Source organism: Myxine glutinosa, chromosome 7 (assembly GCF_964187855.1).
Source record: "Myxine glutinosa chromosome 7, kmMyxGlut1.1, whole genome shotgun sequence".
Lineage (NCBI taxonomy): Eukaryota > Metazoa > Chordata > Myxini > Myxiniformes > Myxinidae > Myxine > Myxine glutinosa.
In genome coordinates, this window is record NC_136267.1 from 114,945,115 (window position 1) to 114,957,446 (window position 12,332).

Genomic DNA, 12,332 nt, shown 5'->3' on the forward strand with positions numbered 1-12,332 from the left:
CACAACTTTTTGATATATCTTGTTCACAAACAAACAAACAAACAGACAGACAGATAGGGGTGAAGACATAACCTCCATCCACCTTTGGTGGTGGAGGTAAAATAGTAAGTGCAAGAACAACTTTAATCTGTAGCAAAACGTACACACCACCTGTTTAAGCAAAGTTTGGCTTCACTTTGTTGCTCAACATTTAGCAGAAAAAGCAAAATCGAATTTACTCTCGAGTGCTCAGAAATTATCACAGATTCACAGCTAACTTAAGATCTGACATAGTCTTACAAGGGAAATATCCGAGAAAATATGTTTACCAAACCTGCACCACCTTAAATAGATCTGGAAATCATCAAACTTCAAATTATTTAACAGTTTCTCCCTCTTTTATTTGTATCCGTAGTCGAGGCTCATGGAAGAGCTCGTACACTAAACAGATCAGTATGTAACATCAGGAGTAGAGAGGGAAGGGTGAAACACCAACAGCAGAGTTGAAGACCAAGATAGAGGGAGACTTGGACAAACGATGGCTGTGGGGAGGAGTTGGGGGCAGGAAAGGACAAGATGGATACAGAAGGAAACTCACAGGAGGGAGAAACTGGAAAAACTCACAAGAGGGAAAAGCTGGAAGTTTGAGAAGACAATGGATTGTGGTGGGGGGTGGGGGTTAGCAAGGGTAGAGAATATCATGGTTTTGGATTGGGAATGATTTTAGATGGTGGTGAACAGCTGTTTTGAAGACCTGGAAGGAATAAATAGATTGAAGAGAAGATTGAACTATGTTCCACAGATGGGGAAAAAGGTATAAATGAGTGGAGGTGAGCCGAGCTGTTCCGCGACGTGGTCGCTGTTCCGCCATTTGTTCACCTGCTTTTCTTGGGACATCTAAAATAATGATAATATTATTACAGATTACATATTATGAATTATATACAAATTCTGAGCTTCTTAGATGGACAAAAGGTACCATATTCACCTTTGCGCAGTCAAAGTGAGTTCATTTAGACATCTGACAATAAACTATCATTTAAAGGAATCGCATCGACAAGTGTGCCTTCTTTCATAAGGATCTAAATGAATCCATGAGCTGTTCCATATGCTAGCACTTGCTCATGGATATTAAAGATCACATGATACCTCTCAAAAAGAATAGGCCAAGTCTGTGTCAGTGCCCTGGTCAAATCCTGCCCCGATAGGACTGGGAATAGCAATGACAAAGTCGGCAGTGCATTTTCTACCGAGTGACTGCGACAGCAGCACCAAGGCTCTGGAAACAGCATGTGGATGTGAACAGAACAGTTGACCCTTAAATAAATGATTCATACAAATTACATTCAAAATTTAAATTGCTCAAGTTATTGTCCACACCTATTTTCTTTTTTTATAAAATACATTCTACAGCATTTGCCCAATTCGTCCGTGTCACATACGCTACCTCATATCCGAATATGAGGTAGAATTAATGTTTATTTAACATTAATTCTACCGAATATGAGGTAGAATTAATTTAACATTAATGTTAAAAAAATTCAGAATCCGATACAAATGTTGAATAATGCTATTTTTGTAGTTACATTATATTCTTTAACACAACTGTAACGATATGCTTCACCACGAGTACAGCACAGTCTAACAATAACAATAAATAGCACCGAGTGGTCTCTTGAGGTGGCAATTCAGACTTCTGCTGATTTGGGGGAACCCCCCTAGGAGCCCCCCTCATCATCTGCCCCCCCCCCTCCCGATCCAAAATCGAAAAATCTAAGACTGAGCAATCCTGCGGACCATCTAGTAAAAGGGGTGTATCAGGTTTCAGAGCAATCGGTTGGTAAATAAGGGGCGAGTAGGGATCCAAAGTTTGGAGGTTAACTCCCTGTGGGAGCCCCCATGATCCGAAATCGAAAAATCGAAGCCTGAGCCATTGTGCGGGCTACTGTCTTGTATTCATTTGTCAAGTTTCAGAAAAGTCAGTCAGTGGACAAGGAAGGAGAAGCAAAAATAGCAACAAAAGTTAATGGACAAACGAACGGATGGACAGACAGCCAGACAGGACAGACATCCGGACATCACGACTCATTTTAAAACTTCATCTTTTAGAGATCGAGATGAGACGCCCTAAAAATCCATTAACAGGTCATTTACATGTCAACACACATTTCTGGGTGACTCTTCAGCCAAAGTTAGGACCCCACTTAGCTTTTGCTCAAATATTGGCTCGTTTAATATCTCCATTTCAACCAATGGCTCATGATGCTCAGAACCCAAGTTCAAAGCCCATATAATTATAAGGTACTATCTATATAATAATAGCGTAAGGACTCGACTTTGTTATCCCTTTTACGACGCACCCAGTGACCCGATGCCCACGGCACTAATGGATTTACGATCTATGAACCGCGCTCTTTGTTTATCACGTACAGCCATACTCGAAAAATCTGAATTAGCCGACGTTGGGGCCCAAAAGCATCCGATTAACTGCCGATACGACGCCATCTTATTGGCGTCTGCTGGGTGAAGGCGAAGCAAGCCGTCCACTGAGTGGACAATCCTGAGCATGCATTTGTGCCGGTGTCGTCGATCGCGGTGTACGCTAACCTCATCAGGTGGGTTTACCATAATTTCTTCCATATACTGTGATTACAACGAAGTGAAACCGATCAGCAGCCCATCAGTATCATATAACGCAATAAATACCAAGGCTTCAGCTTCTGAAAGCTTAAAACAAATTGTACTTCGCCGAGTGACGAAAAGTAGGTGTAGGCCTAGGCCCTACCTATCCAGTTGTTGTGTTTCCGTTGTGGCCATGATCTCAACAAATGGCGTAGGCCATGTGGCGTAGGGTAGGTCATGATCAGCCCCCCCCCCCTTTCGTTTCACCAACTCCTGCATCTGCCACCGTTCATGATTATCAAAGTAGGCTTTACCCTGTTCACGATAAGGTAGAAATCAGTGAGTTGTATAAAAAAAAAAATTTTTAAACCACATTTAGAGGCCATTTTTCCCCGCAAGCGGGGGTTGGCCTTTTTCGGGCACCGTGGTTGTTGTTGTTTTTTGGTCCCCTTTTTGAAGCAATGTTTTATGGCCGGATGCCCTTCCTGCCACCAACCCTGTTTGTCGCCTTTTACGACAAACAGGGAATTACCAGTGAACTGGTACTCAACCAGTGAGTTGTATACGAAGAGATAAAAGGATGGCATTGACTTCGAGACGGTACGTGATATTTTCAAAAGTATATCGTAGCATTATCATTTAAGTTGATTGCAATAAATACGATGTTCATGTACGCTCTTGTAGCGGTTACCGCTGGATGTACATAATCGCCTTGCACCGGCCAGAACACGGCCAGACGCGCCTCTCCCGGGCATGCCCGGACTCACTGTTCCCGGGCACGCCCGAACCTCCCGGGCACGCCCGGTCTCGTCTTTCCCGGGCATGCCCGCTATCGCCTTTCCAGGGCTCGCCCAGAGCGTCCGGGCATGCCCGCTATCGCCTTTCCAGGGCACGCCCAGAGCATCCGGGCATGCCCGCTATCGCCTTTCCAGGGCACGCCCAGAGCGTCCGGGCATGCCCGCTATCGCCTTTCCAGTGCTCGCCCAGAGCGCCCGGGCACGCCCAGCCTCGACTTGCCAGGCCGCAGCCAAACACGCCCGGGCAGGTCCAGACTCGCCTTTCCAAGGCTCGCCCTTGATACCCGGGCATGCCCGGTATAGCTTTTGCCGGGCAAACTTCCCGACATAAATGTTTATATATATTGTTGCCCGAAAAACGGGCTTGTCAGAATACCTGAGCTGTTTTGTTTCAATAAAGCAACTCGGACGAATTCCGTCTTTGGTCGCGTCAATTCTTTCGACTCGCGTTGGAGCGCAGTTCCTTCATTGGTGACCTACCGACATGGATACGGCAGTGACGCTTAAACTGCCTACCTTCTGGGAGACTCACGCGGCTGTTTGGTTCGCGCAGGCGGACTCCCAGTTCGCCCTGCGAGGCATCACCGCGGACGACACCCGCTTCCACCATGTTGTGGCGGCGCTCGGCTCCGCCACCGCGGCCCGCGCCTTGAGCCTCCTCCAGCACCCGCCGGCTGCTGACAAATACGACGCGCTGAAGACGCTCCTCCTCGGCGCTTTCGCCCTCTCACCGGCAGCACGCGCACGGCGCCTGCTTGACCTGCCCGAGCTCGGCGACACGCGCCCGTCCGAGCACATGGACTATATTCTCTCGTTGCTCGGCGAGCACTCTCCGGCATTCCTGTTCCGGGAGCTGTTCCTCCGTCAGCTGCCTAACCCGGTACGCCTCGCCCTGGCTGGCACGTTGATCACGGATTCCCGCGCCCTCGCCAGGGAAGCCGATAAGATCTCCTCGGCGGGCCAGCACATCGGCGCGGTTACCTGGAGCCCGCCGCCGTCCGAGGCGACGCCCACGACGCCCGAGCGCCCTGCGCGGTTGGAGGCCGAACTGCCGGTGCAACTGGCGGCTGCCACGCCACACCGCCCGCTTCCGACACGACGGCCGGGGCCTCCACCTGACCGGGCGTGGTGTTATTACCACGCCAGGTTCGGACACAAGGCTCGGACGTGCCGGCCCCCGTGCACTTTTGGCAGGTCGGGAAACGGCCGGGTCGGCGTTCATTCCCAGCCATGAGCGCCGACCACTCGGGCAACTTGCTGTTTATTCGGGACAAAGCGTCTGGACGGCGTTTCCTGTGCGACACCGGCGCCCAACTGAGCGTCATACCTGCCTCCGAGCAGGACAGGCTGGACGCAGTTTGCGGCCCCTCTTTGGTCGCTGCTAATGGCTCGGCCATACGCACTTTCGGCCCACGCGTCGTCACCCTCTGCTTCGGCAGCCAGCGCTTTCAATGGACTTTTGTTACCGCCAGCGTCCCCGTGGCTTTGCTGGGCGCCGACTTCCTCTGCGCGCACGGGCTGCTGGTCGACGTCAAACGACGTCGCCTTGTCCACGCCGAGACCTTCAGCTCCCTGGAGTGCACAATGAGCAGCTCCGCGCCGACCGAACTGGCGTGCGCCCTCCCGGCAACGAACGAGTTCGCTCGCCTGCTCGTGGAATTCCCGGCCCTCACGCGGCCGACGTTTTCGGCCGTCACGGTGCGGCACGGGATCGAGCACCACATACCCACTACGGGCCCGCCGGTCTACGCCAGGGCCCGCCGCCTCGACCCAGCCAAGCTCGCCGTGGCAAAGGCCGAATTCGACGCGTTGGAGCACCTCGGCATCGTGCGGCGCTCCGATAGCGCGTGGGCCTCGCCACTGCACATCGTGCCAAAGCCGGGGGGTGGATGGCGCCCGTGTGGCGACTACCGCCGTCTCAATGATGCTACCACCCCCGACAGGTACCCGATCCCGCATATTCAGGACTTTTCCGCCCGTTTGGCGGGACGGGTCATCTTTTCGAAAATTGACCTGATACGGGGCTACCACCAGGTACCTGTCCGGGCGGCCGACGTCCCGAAGACGGCCGTCATCACGCCGTTCGGCCTGTTCGAATTTTTGCGGATGCCGTTTGGCCTCAAGAACGCGGCCCAGGCGTTCCAGCGCTTGATGGACGGCGTGCTGCGCGACCTGCCGTTTCTTTTCGTCTATCTGGACGACATCCTCGTCGCCAGCACGTCCCGCGCCGAGCACCTCCTCCACCTCCGAACACTGTTCGGTCGCCTCAGCGAGCACGGCTTAATTGTCAACCCGGTCAAATGCCACTTCGGCGCGACGACCGTTGACTTTTTGGGCCACCGCATCACCAAGACTGGGGCCGTGCCGCTGCCGACCAAGGTCGAGGCCATCACCACGTTCCCGCGTCCCCGTTCCATCAAGGCCCTCCAAGAGTTCCTCGGCATGGTGAATTTTTATCACCGATTCGTGCCCCGCGCTGCTCAGCTCATGCGGCCCCTTTACGAGGCCCTCCGGGGCAAGCCGGCCAAGCATGACATTGTTTGGTCCGCGGACATGGACGCGGCCTTCGCCAGTGCCAAACGGGCCCTCGCCGACGCAACGCTGCTGGCTCACGCGGTGCTCAACGCGCCCATCGCCCTCACTACGGACGCCTCCAACTACGCGGTGGGCGCCGTTCATGAGCAATGGGTGGACGGGGTTTGGCAGCCACTCGCCTTTTTCAGCCGGCAACTCCGGCCGAACGAGTTAAACTACAGCACGTTCGACCGCGAGCTGCTCGGGCTATTCCTGGTCGTTCGCCATTTCCGACACCTCCTGGAGGGCCGCCCGTTCACGGCTTTCGTCGACCACAAGCCGTTGGTCTACGCAATGGCTAAGGTCACGGAGCCGTGGTCGGCCCGCCAGCAGCGCCACCTCTCCGCCGTGTCGGAGTTCACCACGGACATCCAGCACGTCGCCGGCAAAGACAACGCCGTGGCCGACTGCCTTTCGCGGGCCAGCGCGAACGCGGTCCACCTCGGCGTGGACTTCACGCTCATGGCGGCCGACCAGACCACCGACGCCTCGGTGCAGGCACTCCGCGTGGCGGACACGGGCCTCCGCCTGGCCGACATCCCCTTCGCGGGCACCGTCCTGCTCTGCGACGTCTCCCAGGGCCAGCCTCGCCCCATCGTGCCCGTTTCCTGGCAGCGCCGCATCTTCGCCTCCATCCACGGCCTTTCTCACCCGGGCCGGAAAGCTTCTCAGAAGCTGGTGTCGGCGCGTTTTGTCTGGCACGGCCTTCGACGAAACATCCGCGACTGGGCCAACGCCTGCACGGCCTGCCAGCGAGCCAAGGTCCACCGCCATACCCAGGCCCCGCTGGCACCTTTCGCCGTGCCTGAACGGCGTTTCGACCACGTCCACGTGGACCTGGTGGGTCCCCTGCCCCCCTCGCGGGGGTTCACCCACCTGCTCACCATGGTGGACAGGACCACCAGGTGGCCGGAGGCCGTGCCCCTCACCTCCACCACCACCGCCGACGTGGCGCAGGCGTTCATCGCCACCTGGGTCGCGCGCTTCGGCGCACCAGCGGACATCTCGTCCGACCGCGGCCCACAGTTCACGTCTGAGCTTTGGGGCGCGGTCGCCCGTTCGTTGGGGGTCACGCTGCACCGCACCACGGCCTACCACCCCCAAGCCAATGGGTTGTGCGAGCGGTTTCACCGCTCCATGAAGGCCGCACTCATGGCCGGCCTTCAGGACGACGGTTGGGCCGACCGGCTGCCGTGGGTCCTTTTGGGCCTTCGCACGGCCCCCAAGGAAGACCTCCAGGCGTCCGCCGCCGAGCTCGTCTACGGCCAGCCACTCCGCGTCCCGGGCGAATTCGTGCCTGACGCTACCAGTCCCTGGTCCGCCGCTCGCCAGCGCTCGGACCTCCAGGAGGCCGCCCGACGATTTGCCCCCGTGCCGACGTCCCGCCATGGTGGCCCCCAGTCCTACGTCCCCCCGGTGCTTCGCACAGCGGAGTACGTCTTTGTGCGTCATGACGCGCACCGGGGGCCACTCCGGCCGCCGTACGACGGGCCCTTCCGGGTGCTGCGACGGGGCGACAAGTCTTTCATCGTCGACTTCGGCGGCCGGCCGGACCGGATTTCTGTGGACCGCCTCAAACCGGCGCACATGGACGTCGACCGACCACCACGGTTGGCCCTTCCTCCGCGGCGAGGCCGCCGCCCGTCCACAGTTCCCCCCGCTCGACCACCCACCACCACGTCAGACCCCTCCCCACGACCCTCCAGGGGTCGCTTCGGCCGGGTCATCCGGACCCCCCTTAAATTGACCCTGCCGGTGCAGGTCGATTCTGGAGGGGCGTGTGTAGCGGTTACCGCTGGATGTACATCATCCTTGCACCGGAAATCCCCTATGCCATCCATAATGGTACACTCTATCCATACACCTTGCACCGGCCAGAACACGGCCAGACGCGCCTCTCCCGGGCATGCCCGGACTCACTGTTCCCGGGCACGCCCGAACCTCCCGGGCACGTCCGGTCTCGTCTTTCCCGGGCATGCCCGCTATCGCCTTTCCAGGGCTCGCCCAGAGCGTCCGGGCATGCCCGCTATCGCCTTTCCAGGGCACGCCCAGAGCGTCCGGGCATGCCCGCTATCGCCTTTCCAGGGCACGCCCAGAGCGTCCGGGCATGCCCGCTATCGCCTTTCCAGTGCTCGCCCAGAGCGCCCGGGCACGCCCAGCCTCGACTTGCCAGGCCGCAGCCAAACACGCCCGGGCAGGTCCAGACTCGCCTTTCCAAGGCTCGCCCTTGATACCCGGGCATGCCCGGTATAGCTTTTGCCGGGCAAACTTCCCGACATAAATGTGTATATATATATTGTTGCCCGAAAAACGGGCTTGTCAGAATACCTGAGCTGTTTTGTTTCAATAAAGCAACTCGGACGAATTCCGTCTTTGGTCGCGTCAATTCTTTCGACTCGCGTTGGAGCGCAGTTCCTTCACTCTCTTCATTCTCATCTTTCTTCCTAGCTCTTACTCGGACAAGGAAATCCCCTATGCCATCCATAATGGTACACTCTATCCATACACCACATCCTCCCTTCCGTGGATGTTCCACGGGTTTCGGCTAGTATAATGTATTTGTCCATTGTTTACTCGTGCCCATGTAAATTCCATTAAAGTACACTGACGTCGATTAATGTCTATCCTACATGCAATTCATGTACAAGTTCCACTATGAACCTAAGATCACTATTAAAAAAAATTATGTAAACAATTGCATACATGGACATGAGAGAGTCATATCTGCAGCATTTACCATTTTCCAAAGGAACCAAGTGTGAAGTAATGGTGGATTGAACAAATACGGTGATTTATCGCTTTCATTCTCCTATCAAAATGAATTTAAAATCGGTGCAAAAAGTTGACGTCGCAGAAGTTGCGTACTCATCCTCTCACTCCGTGTACTACTAAGCCAAGATAATCCTCGCTCTGCATAAAAAATATATATATATCTATATATATATTAATTTTGTTCCTGCCTAGACGTGCAAAAAGGCAACCAGGCACCAGTGATATGTTCAGTTACCAAGCAGTTATCTAGCCAGCCGTTCCTTATTGATAGTTTTGAATGGTGTGCTTGCTCGAGTGCTCCACAAGAAACTTGATGACTGAACAAACCCCAGTTCAAGTGTTTGTAGCTGCCATGTAATTCTTCCATTCTGAGTCTGGGAGGTCGATGGTTGAAACCCTGTCCGAGTCATACCAAATACTTTAAAAATGGTACTTCCTGCTTCCTTGCTTGGCTCAGCATTTAAAAGGATAAAACACAAACAACGCTGGGAAAGCAATGGCAAATCTCCTCGAATAACCTTTGCCAATAAAGTAATTTGGCAGCTCCAACGCTCTGTCGAGTATAGTACATCAAATCAAACATCTCATCTCCAATATGGCATCATCTCCCCAGAACCAGAGTGTGTGTGTGTGTGTGTGTGTGTGTGTGTGTGTGTGTGTGTGTGTGTGTGTGTGTGTGTGTGTGTGTGTGTGTGTGTGTGTTTTTGACAAGTTGACAATAAATATATTTTCTGGCATTATATTTAGAAAAATCAAAAGCAACCCCTTCTTGGGCTATTGTGAGTATCTCATTCCAAGAACACTTTGAACACCCCTCACAATTCATACAAAGCGAAATGAAATGCATAAGGAATGCATATGAATCTCTAACTCTGTTTTGTTGAAAAAGGCCATTGCGGTTACAGCTGTTCAGTAAGCGATTCAAGAAATCCTGACCACAAATTCCTGGGAATTAGTGCAATATATATATATATATATATATATATATATGTGTGTGTGTTTTTTTTCGAAAATAATTTCTAACAACAAAAAGCAACATATGAAAAAGCTCTAACAACAGATTTACCTTGTAGCATGGCAGCAATGCGGCGAGCCAGAGGCTAAATGTCCAAAAGGCATTCCCACAGCCCATTTCAGCTCGATTCACCACAAACCTGAACAACAGTAAAGACAGTGAACAAAAACAAATGCAACAAATTTTTTTTTGTAAAATGCCTGAACTTAGTTGGTCATTTTATTTAAAAGTTACAAGGTATGTATTCATTGCTACTCTTAAACGTCATACTTGAAAGCGAATATATCACAATTCGTCAAACATGAGGTTGATGAAAAAGGTGAGATTTTAAACAACAGAAAACATGATCCAAACTCGAGCTTTGGGCTCATCATTTATTAAACCCCTACAGGTTTCACCGGAGGGAACTATAGGTTTGCCCTCTGCCTGTCCGTCCCACCTGTGGTTTTCCAGACTTTCCATTCTTAGCCCTTAGCATATTCAACTGAAACCTGGCACATGGCTTTATTATGACACGTTGCATAACAAGTTCGAATTTCAGGGTGTTTCATCAATTTTTCATAGAGTTATGCAATTTTTGGACTTAGAAAATATCACACCCATAGGGGACATGTATTGCAAATCAATTGTTCCTCTTGTTAATAATGGGTTGAATCAAGAGAACAGCGATCGAAGCATGATGGTAACTGCCATATAAAGCAAGGACAAACTGACGTTTCGGTCATCAACCGCTCTTTTGCTCTGATGAATGGTTAATGCCCGAAACGTCAGCTTCTCCTTGCTTCCTACAGAGGTTAGCATACTTCAATCAACATTATTTTGATTTAATCCGTTGCTCCACCTGTCCAACGCAGACCATCAAAAGTCTTCACAAATACTGTACAAGTTTCCATTCATCATCTATTACCTTGAGTCAGCCCTTAAGGAGCTGTCACCTTCAAGACTGATAAAGGTCCAGGCATGAGTGTTAAACTTCATACTCGACCTCGATAAGGAATGCAAATTTTGATTAAACTACCAGTCCTATCCTCTTTCAAAATATACCACAAAATATTTTACATCTATAGTGCAGACAGGTCAACAGGCTTAACAATCCATCCGAAAGGACGACATACTTGGCCCGATACTTGGACGGGAAAGTCTTACAAACCTTAATAAAAAACAGTATCAAACTCCCAGCTAGTGTACATGTGGGTGGGTATCTAAAGTTGTGATATTGACATTTTGAAATCCATAAACGCATTAAATAAGGACTTTTGTCTAAAATTCAGAGAGAATAGTAGTCTAGATGCTATTTATTGGACTGAATGAATGAATGATCGTTTTAAGGCCATTTTCCCCGCTAGAGCGGGGGTTAGCCTTGCGGGCCCCATGACAATCATGGTTCCCTGTTTGAGGCAATGTTTTTTTTTATGGCCGGATGCTATTTATTGGACTATCAGCCATAAATAAATATAAACTTTTATGAAACAAATGGAAACTCGAGCTTTGCACAGGGGTTCCCAAACCCAGGTTCACAACCCAAATTTGAAAACCCAAGGGGATTATGATGTCCCGTAGTCAATAAATGCTTAATCACACCTACTTAGATATCTTCTATACACCTCAAAAAGCAAGAAGAGTCATGATGGCAAAATTTGAGTGGTGTCTGAGGGTGGCCAACATGAATTTCAAATGGCTGCCATTTACACTCATTTTTCAACAACTCAGACTGTGAACATCATATGTGCTGTTTTTGGTGGCAAAGCCTATATTTTCAATGGCAAGGAGCTGAAAGAAGAACTTATTTAGTGAATATGAGTAACAAATCAATTGCTTTCAGCCTTCATAAATATACCTGGTGTTGGGTATATTTATGTGAACCTGGTGTTGGGCTAGCGGCTAGGGTACCAGCTTAGGATCCTGGGTTCGAATCCCGGTCGATCGCTGAATTAACGCCAGGGGGGGTTGACTCAGCCTGTCATCCTTCCGAGGTCGGCTAATTGAGTACCAGTTCACTGGTAATTCCCTGTGTGTCGTAAAAAGGCGACAAACAGGGTTGGCGGCAGGAAAGGCATCCGGCCGTAAAACATTGCTTCAAAAAGGGGACCAAAAAAACAACAACAACCACGGTCCCCGAAAAAGGCCAACCCCCGCTTTGCGGGGAAAAATGGCCTCTAAACGGTGGTTTCTTCATAAATATACATACTGTTACGTGCTCCTCCCCAAACGCCGGTCATGGTGTACCTCCGAGCCCCGAGTGGAGTCACGGCAGAAAGATGTGTTATTCTGTATGTCTTAGATCAATGGTGAAACCACACCAATTGTTACCAACAAACAAGTATTGTATTAAGATCACACAAGAATAACAGTACAAAAAAACAATAGTAATCAATTGTACAACCAATATATCCTTCCTATGATGGTACCATCAGTTTGGTACAATATAACTCACTGTGCTCCAAGTGAGTGAAACAAGAACATTCCCAATGTCTCTATTCCGGCATCAAGCCAAAGTCGATCCGCTCCAGTGATCGTCAGAACAATGTCTAATCGAGACCAGAATCCCGTTCGGTTGAGTGACAGTCACGCTG

General features: G+C 51.3%; 1 protein-coding gene across 3 annotated transcripts in view; it reads right to left on the reverse strand.

Moving 5' to 3' along the window:
- Window positions 1-12,332, reverse strand: part of LOC137431539 (ADAMTS-like protein 1) — a 322,494-nt gene that overhangs the window by 285,666 nt on the left and 24,496 nt on the right. For all 3 annotated transcript variants that reach the window (XM_068122959.2, XM_068122957.2, XM_078782172.1), the window contains exon 2: window positions 9,811-9,898. In XM_068122959.2, the coding sequence (XP_067979060.2) occupies window positions 9,811-9,876 (66 nt within the window). In that variant the 5' untranslated portion in view covers window positions 9,877-9,898. The remainder of the gene's footprint in view (window positions 1-9,810; window positions 9,899-12,332) is intronic.